Source organism: Geospiza fortis, unplaced genomic scaffold (assembly GCF_000277835.1).
Source record: "Geospiza fortis unplaced genomic scaffold, GeoFor_1.0 scaffold97, whole genome shotgun sequence".
NCBI classification, from domain to species: domain Eukaryota; kingdom Metazoa; phylum Chordata; class Aves; order Passeriformes; family Thraupidae; genus Geospiza; species Geospiza fortis.
In genome coordinates this window covers 2512087-2520603 of record NW_005054343.1, presented here as the reverse complement: position 1 = coordinate 2520603, position 8517 = coordinate 2512087, and the positions used below count along the sequence as shown (strand labels likewise).

The window sequence follows — 8517 nt, the reverse complement described above, 5'->3', positions numbered from 1 at the left end:
TCGGGGGGTTTTTCCCTCAGTGCCCGCCCTGCGAGGCCCGAAGGGTCCCGGCCCTTCGGAGGGCTGGGGCGCAGCGGCGGCAGAGCCCGAGTGCCGATGGGGGCCCGCTCCCCTCAGAGGGGGCTGAGCCGCGCTGAGGGTACCGAGGGTACGGAGGGTGCCGAGGGCTTCCCGGCCTTGGTGGGGGTGTGGAGTGTTCGGTGTAAACGTTTTAGTGCTTAGAAACAGCGTCTGGCTCGGGAGGTGTGAACCCCAGGTAACACAGGCAAGGTTCAGGTGTGGTGAGCATCCCAGACATTTTCGTGCTCTCATAGACATCCAGAAAGGCGGCAGAGAGACAGGGATTTTTCTTGGCCTCGCTGGGATTTGGGTTGACGCTGGACAGTCAGCAGGGTGTGGCTGGATGTGCCTGGTGTTTGTGGATTGTCTGGTACAGGTGTTGGAGTTAAAATTCAGAGTGTTTCCTACCACAGATAATCGTCATAGATACAAACTACTTACTAATAAGTATTCATGTATTTTTATGAGAAGTCATATATTTTTGCTTCTTCCAGTAAATCTGATGGATTTGAGATTTCTCAAATTGTTCTTTGCTGAGTGCATCTGTCAAGTTTCAAAAACCAGCAAATGTTAGCTGCAACAGTCAATATTCAATTTTAGCTATTAATCACTGACACTTTTGTGTTCTTTTGGTGTAACTGAGTTTATTCAGAGTCATGTGAAAGTTCAAATATGAACTTTAGAAATTGGAATATTTCTATTGGGTTTCTGAAGCAAAGACTCATCATGAAGCTGTGTTCTCAGCAGCAGCATTTTTTTTTAAGTTAAGGCTGAGGGTTTTGATGTACAGACTAATGCACCCACATTAGGATACTATGGGTTAGCTTAATAGGTTATTATTAAAACCATTTGTGTATCTAAAAATGGAAATGAAGGGAAAAAGAAAAGTAGATTATTTTAAACTGTAAGTGAAAGTAGGAGAGCTTGTTAGTAAATGAACCTGTGGTTTGGAAGCTGGTTGTTTTGGCTCACTTGTCTACATGAAAAAAGGCTCTGACAATGGTAACTAGCTTGTTATTTTAACGGCTGTAAAACATGAAGTAAATTGGAGGAGGAGGAGGGCTAGAATTTGAGGGGAGAAGAGCGTATACTACTACACTTTGACATGTTTGGGGGAAGAATCCATGCCAAGAAGCATTTCAAGGAAAACATCAGTCATTCATTCTGTTAATTCAGTTGCTTTGTGCCACAAGTCAGTAAAACCATGGTGATAACTCTTCACTGCTCTGCCCAGAACCATTTTCTTCTCCCTTTTGACTTAGCTGGGCGATTCTGTCTTTCCTCCAGGTCTCCTGCCATCAGGCCTTTCTGTTACATGGATTTAATTGTACAATAACACTCCCCTGTTGCCCTCTGTGCTGTCTTGGACTGACCCATTTCTTGCCTAACGTTTCCTTTCTTTCTGTTTTCAGTCCCTCTTACCTGGAGAAATCGCCGAGTTTCCACTGTACTGTCACAGGAGTGCAGGGGCCCTGCCCCAGCCCAAAACAGGGATCTGCTCACACTCTTGATCCTACCCCAGGCTCCCAACCCTGTACTCAGAAAGTCAGCATTTCTCCTCTTCTGTGATCCACGTGTCTGATTTCCCACTTCAAAACAGAACCACTTCTAACAGTTTAGTTCTCAGGCTCTCATGACATCTGCAGAAGATGACCTGCAGTCCTGTGCAGCTTCCTTCCTTCCCAGCAGAGCTTTTTCTCCAGCCTCTTTTCCAGCTCCTTTCACAGCATTTCCCTGCAGCACGGAGATCAAAGAGGGTGGCTGTTGATGACAGTTAGTTCTGTGCTTCTTTTCCTTCTTTTGAGCCTGCACCAGGCTAGAGTGCAGCTCAACAGGACTCTCTGTGCTTGTGTGTTCCATAGTGCAGGTCTCCCTGGGGCAGGGGCCTCATAAACCACAAAAAAGATTTTAGCCCTGCACCATGACTTACCCATCAAGCAGTGAAGGGTCTGCCTCAGGCTAGATGCTGTGTCATGGGGATTTAAAGTTAAATTCCTTGTCATGCAGTAACATTTTTTCTCCTCCTTACAGGTATCCTCTGACAAATTACACGTTTGGCACAAAGGAGCCCCTCTATGAGAAGGACAGTTCCGTGGCAGCTCGGTTCCAGCGCATGAGGGAGGAGTTTGACAAGATTGGCATGAGGCGGACGGTGGAAGGAGTTCTGATTGTGCATGAGCACAGGCTGCCCCACGTGCTGTTACTGCAGCTGGGTACAACTTTTTTCAAGCTGTAAGTGTCTGTTTCCTAAGTGTAACTTCAGTTTATTGTCACAGACCACTAAACATGTGGGCTAGAGGTTAAACTGTGGCCAACTGCTCAATGCTTTGAATGGGATTCATTGCTTGTAAAGACTTAGTCTGGAAAGTTTGAATGGTGCTGTTTTAATCTAAAGTGTGTTTGACTCTGCTCGTGAGGGGGATGATTTAGTTTGGAACTGACTGGGAATCTTAGTTACACTGCATCACTATGGTAAAATCTTGTTTAAAACTCATTATCAGCAGTTGATGTGTTGTACTTGCATTGTGAAAGCTGTTATGCTTCAGTAGCTTATGCTATGCCCATAAAAATGGGCAGATGGAGGCCAAGGACTAACCCCCTGTAAATGCACAATGATACCCGTTTACAAACTAATGGCTGCGCTGGGATAGCAGAAGGGTAGGCATCTAAATTTGAGAAAATTGCTTCAGTTCATCTCATAGTTATCACAGTCAGGGTGAAGTTTCAGTGATTGAATGCGGTTCTAAGTGATGGTGGTGATTTTCTTTTTTAAACTAGATGGCCTTGACTTGTCTCATGTTACATGCTTGTGTTCTTGTTCTGTTTTAACATTTTATATTGTTCTCAATTTTGTGTGTGTGTTAAGTCTAATTTTACATCTAGATTAGTTTTTGACATCTTGATTTGAAGGGCTGTTGAGGACAAACTAGGCAAGACTGTAAATGATTTGCAAAATGCTGTAATGACTGTAATGATGAAAATTAATAATCCTGCATCATTTTCCCACATGGGTTTTATTTTCTGCTTTCTGTATGCTTCAGTGAGTGCTGGTTTTGTGATAAGAGCAAATACAGGCAGTATTTACAGCCCTTCAGCTTCTGGTTATTATTGTTACCTGACCCTATAAGGGTCAGAGTGATTATCATGTGTATTGTTACGGTTTGTTCTGCTGAACTGAAAGTATTTTATGCGCTGGTTATTTTTAAGGGACATAAATAGCCATTTTAGTTTCAGTTTTGGTGAAAGCTATGCTGCTGTCTTCAAATTCAGCAAAGCTAGTTCTGGAACTTCTGACTTAAGAGCCATAAGTGAATTTGTAACTCCCTGCCTGGAAGCACACTGGAACTTGCCTGTGAAGATTGGTAAATGCAATAAAATAACTTTGGCTTTCATCGCTGATTATTTTAACAGACCTGGTGGTGAACTCAATCCAGGAGAAGATGAGGTAGAAGGGCTCAAACGCTTAATGACAGAGGTCTGTTTGCTTTCATTATGTTGCTGTAGCAGAATGTTGCATTGTTTTAGAATTACCAGAATAAGCTGAAGCATTAAAGTAGTTTTCTTACCACTGTTGTTATTTTGTTGCTTTTGTGATGTTCTCAGGTAGTTTACAAATAAAGCAGTCAAGGTTTCATTTATCTGCATCATGAGTGTGGCTGACTCCTACCTGCTGCTCAAGTCCTGTGTTCATTTGCAGCTTTGCTTTCTGACTGGCTTCAGGCAAGTGAGTGTAGAGATGAGCAATAAGATATGTTGTGGAGGACAACTGATGGGGACTTGCCTTTGAGATAGTCCTCCCAGTGCACCATTTTCTCCAAGTAGCTAAATTAGTTCTGCAAGATAATGTAACAACGTATTTTATTTTTCCTATTGGTCTGATAGGACTCAGTCCAGATGAGTACAGCATAGATTTTGAAAAGCTTTCTAGAGTGCCCTTGTCCTACCAGGTGAGGCACTCACTTCATACAAAAATACTTTACAATCCTATTGAAAGCTATCCTAGAGCAGTTATGAACTACATCAGACACATATTACAGCAAGTCTTTGTGCTTCCAGTATGTGTTTACTAAAACAATTTCCTTGAGGTAGTTTGAGACCTGATTAGTACTGGGTTTTTGATAGATACTGGGTCGTCAGGATGGTGTTCAGCAAGACTGGGTGATTGATGACTGCATTGGCAACTGGTGGAGACCAAACTTTGAACCTCCCCAGGTGAGTACTCCTGTGGGCTTCCATCTCCTTTGCTCAAATTCTGTCTGTACTTTTAAAAGCCTTCAACCTTTCACATGGGCTTCTTGAATACCTGCTGCATGAGCAATTAGTTTTTCTGGGTTTTGTCTATTTAATGTCCTTTCTATGACTGAAGAGAAACTACAGACTTTTTTTAAAATGGAAACTCCTGTCTCCCTTCTCACACCTGTCCCGATGGATGAGAAACCACTGGATGTAGTAGCTTCCAGTTCTATGCTGAGACATATGCGCCATTAAAATTCCTTTTGTAGCCACAATGGAGACTCTGGCACTGCTGCTTGTGGAACAGATGTCCTAGTCTCACTACCCTGTTTCTAAGGGCTTTAATACTGAAGATCCTTGCTTAATTTGTTTTTATGCATTTCTGTTTTATTGAGCTGTTTTAACTGCTTGTGATATTGGTGCCACTTCAGAGCCTGTCAATAGTTGTGACAGCAACAGCATTTCTTTCTTAAACGCTTTCTTAGGAAAATGGTTTTCTTTATTTGATGCCATGAAAGAACAATATATGACACACTGAAAGCTTGTACAGGGCTTGATAATTTATTTACTTAAGATTACACAATACTTTCAAAGCTCTATACAACTGGTTTTTACCATTTTTCTTCTAGTACCCGTATATCCCAGCTCATATTACGAAGCCAAAAGAACACAAAAAGCTTTTTTTGGTCCAGCTTCAAGAAAAGGGTAAGTGTTTGTTTGCATCAAAGGGTTGTATTTGTAACAATGTTTAAATGCTTGCATTTCACTCAAGGAAAACAAAGTTGTGATTGTGTTTGTTATGGTATTTTATACCAAGATGTGTATGCTTGCAGTTGTTTGTGGTTGATCACTAACAAAGTTAAATGCTGGTATCTGTTTTGAAGGTAGATGATGCTTTGAACATGAGTTCCTAGTAAATTTTCATTTCTGCTCCTGCATCAGTCTGTGTACAGCATGTGAATCCCACATTTAACTAGAAAAGCAGTAAACCTGCTTGAGTGCTCCATGTACTGAACTTGTTTTGAGGTCTGTGGGGGATGATGATACCTTGGCCAAATGTGTGCTGGTTTTTCTGATTCATCAACCTGTATTTGTTTTTAGCTTTGTTTGCAGTCCCCAAAAATTACAAGTTGGTTGCTGCACCATTGTTCGAGCTCTATGACAATGCACCAGGATATGGACCTATTATTTCCAGCCTTCCTCAACTTTTGAGCAGGTATGTTGTATTTGTATGGTGGTTCTTGGGAACACATTTGCTGTGGAACACCAGAGCAAGGCAAGGTGCTACAAAATCCAACTTGAAAAGGTGACATCTGTCCCAAAGGTTCTGCTTCAGATGAGCTGGATAGACACTTTGGAGGCACTGATCACAACTGGCTAGCACCAAAGCCCTACCTAGCAGTTGTAGCTAAGGAAGACATGGGAGACAGTGAGGATGAGGCTGTGCACAGACTGAGGAACAGCTTCTTGGAGCTGTTGGGGACAGCTGGAGAGTTAAAGCCAGGATGTGAGTTTGAAGCACTGAGTTAGGTATGCATGTTATCACAGCTTTGTGCTGGTTAAATGTGATGGGTTTTTTACACTCTCTAGTGGAGTTAATGAAGTGTAACATCTTTCTGACACAAATATCTGTAGGGACAGCTGTATATTTTTCCTTTATGTTGCAATGTATACATGCTTTGACTTTCTCACCTGGAAATGACTTGTGGCTCATCTCTCCAGAGCTCACTAGTCTCACTGGTCTCTTACTTGAGAGAATGTTCAGGCATGCCAGGAGTTCCACAGCCTGCCAGCTCTTCCTCAGGGAAGTAGTTCTGTCACCTACCTACTATGATGAGAAAATGTTAGCACTGGTGTTGCCCATAATATACTTGTTTCCTGCTGAGTATTTTTTTTTCTAGCCCAAATTTTGGCTTCCCCTCCTCTAAAGACAGCAGGTACTTCCTCTTGAGTACCAGCAAAACACTGTCTGCTCTGCAGTTTGGGTAGTGGTGCAACAGACACATCCAAAGGCTGGGCATCTGGAAGCTGAGATGGATGCTTGCTTCCGCACTTACTTATGAAACTTAGCTGGGAAAAATTCTCTCTTCACTGTGTCTGTATGTTCCCCTTGGAACATGTAAGGTTGGCCTAGCAGCAGAAATGCTGCAAAAGAGCTGCTGATGGACGAATGTAGCTCTCATTGTGATCTATGTATCTATTAACCTGTTTTAGGAGATGAAATGTTAATAATTAGTTCTTCTGCAACCATAAGAGACAATTGTGCAATGCTAGAGTAGGATTGGCTGTTAAAAATTATGTATATACTGCTATACTGTAAAGCTGTCTTATTAAAAAATGTACTTTTTGTCCTGTCAGGTGGAGGCTTATCCAGAGCAGAATCAAAATACTTGCTTATTCATTCAAAAATGCCCTTAAAAAAAGAATGAAAACTCCTCACTTGGTATAATCCTTTTAATTTTAGGTTCAACTTTATTTACAACTGAATTCCTATGAACCTGAAGACTCCAGTAGAAGAAGCCGTCTCTGTGAGCACAGCTTTGAACTGTAGAGACACGAATATGTGTGACACAAGGATTTTTTTAAGTCATTCTGTTCCTGAAGACCACTAAACATTCTATGGTATGAACAGAGAAGTGAATCTCAACTGTTTAGCTAGAGAGATGGCAATGGGTTACCAGTGTTATAATCCCTTTTCATTGTAATACTCACCAATTTTTTGTTTTGTACAACATTAAACAATATGGTTAAGATTCTGTTTGTCTTGGGTTTGGTTTGGTTTTTGTTGTTGTTTTGTTTCGTTGTGGTTTTTTTGTTAGTTTTTTTAAGTTCTTTTTTTCCCTTCTGTTTATTAGTTGTTTTATTTTTCCTTATTGTCTCTTACTTTTAGATGCATATTTTAAACTTTATTACTTTTCTTCAGGAATACAGATGATCTTGGAATTCAGAGCTAAGCCATTCAGGGCCCATTCAGATGCTGAGATCTTTATCCCTGAGCAGTGAATATCCCTAGGATCAGGGAGAAATGAAATACTTTGAGTGGGTTCAATATTGTTTTGAGTCCTAATTAACTTGGAGACCAGAAGTGCTTTTCTGAGGGAGAATGAGTACTTAAAGGCAAATGTAGCCTTTACCTTTTTTAACAGAACTGATCTGTTTGTACAGGGCTTGGAGGAGATGCAGCATGCATCTATCTGTTCCTTCAGTGCCCCCTTAAGACAGTAACAACCCCAAAAATTCTGTTGGACTGGTCTGAGATACAGTTAAAATAGGGAAAGTGAAGTTAATTTTGTATATTTTTCCTTAGCTATGGGACAGAATTAGGGTCATGCTGAAACACTTAGCCAATGCCACATGCAAGTAGTTCCATATTACACTGTCCTGTGCTGTCTCATCCTACAAGGGATACCCACACTTTTGCTTTTTCCCAACATTTCAGTTTCTTGTAGGCAGTAAATATCAATCTTTCTAATTCTGGGGTTTTTACATGCTTGGCTAAACATAAAGTCTAGTTGGATGTGACACTTCCCAATGCTTTTAGTCTTCCATGATTTTGCTTAATGAGTCTTTAAAAGCTTTGTTTCCAAGTTCTGCCTCTGATCAGAAGATGCACTGTTGCTTGTGCACTGTCCTCTTATGAAGGCAGGGTTGGAGAGTGCCAGCTGCCAAGAGAACTGAATCTTGCCAAAGTGCTTGGCTCTGCTGCCATCTGCACTGGGAAGCAATGTACAGAACAATCCTGACAGCTTGGTGCTGTGGTCAAATTGAAGCTGTGCAGTATGGCAAATGTACTGCAAAATGCTGGGAAAGGTAGTGCAAGGGCTGTTCACTTTGGTCCTATGGATGGAAGGCCCAGACAGATGGTGAGTAGAATGTATGGTTTCTTAGCTGCCAGCAAGGGGAAATAAAGCTAGCAGGACTATGGAAAACAGAACCCTTTTTACCCGTGGAAGTAAGGAACACTAGAAGTCAAGTGCTGCAAGAACAAGGAGCAGAGTGCAGCTTTTGAGCCCAGGCACTTAAGAGCACCTCTCACCTAACTCCACGGTAGTTTGAGACTAATTCTTGTTCCAGGCTGCCTGTGGAAGGGCGCTGCTCCTGCAGTCTCTACTCGCTCTCCTCTGCCACGCTGTCTGTAGCTTTGGGGGCTCCCGGAGGCCCCTCAAATTCCACGCGCGGCTCCGGCGGTGCGGCCGCTGTCCCGGGCGCGGGGGGGTGCGGGGC

The 8517-nt window shown here is 42.2% G+C and overlaps 2 protein-coding genes across 2 annotated transcripts in view; one reads left to right on the top strand and one right to left on the bottom strand.

Moving 5' to 3' along the window:
• The window catches only part of OGFOD1 (2-oxoglutarate and iron dependent oxygenase domain containing 1), an 8592-nt gene extending 8108 nt beyond the window's left edge, over positions 1 to 484 (bottom strand). Inside the window, exon 1 of the mRNA XM_031058391.1 lies at positions 469 to 484. Coding sequence (XP_030914251.1) covers positions 469 to 484 — 16 coding nt within the window. The remainder of the gene's footprint in view (positions 1 to 468) is intronic.
• A 611-nt stretch (positions 485 to 1095) lies between these two features.
• NUDT21 (nudix hydrolase 21) lies at positions 1096 to 7049 on the top strand. Its single transcript, XM_005422737.2, has 7 exons — positions 1096 to 1100; positions 2092 to 2292; positions 3472 to 3535; positions 4183 to 4272; positions 4923 to 4998; positions 5395 to 5509; positions 6758 to 7049. The coding sequence occupies exons 1-7, from the start codon at positions 1096 to 1098 to the stop codon at positions 6777 to 6779; spliced, it is 573 nt and encodes a 190-aa protein (XP_005422794.2). The 3' UTR covers positions 6780 to 7049.
• The last annotated feature ends 1468 nt before the right edge of the window (positions 7050 to 8517 follow it).

Excerpts from the sequence above, each read along its gene's own strand:
- NUDT21 (XM_005422737.2), top strand. Across the intron at positions 3,536-4,182 it reads TCAAACGCTTAATGACAGAG|ATACTGGGTCGTCAGGATGG; the intron begins GTCTGTTTGCTT and ends GGTTTTTGATAG. Across the intron at positions 5,510-6,757 it reads CTTCCTCAACTTTTGAGCAG|GTTCAACTTTATTTACAACT; the intron begins GTATGTTGTATT and ends TTTTAATTTTAG.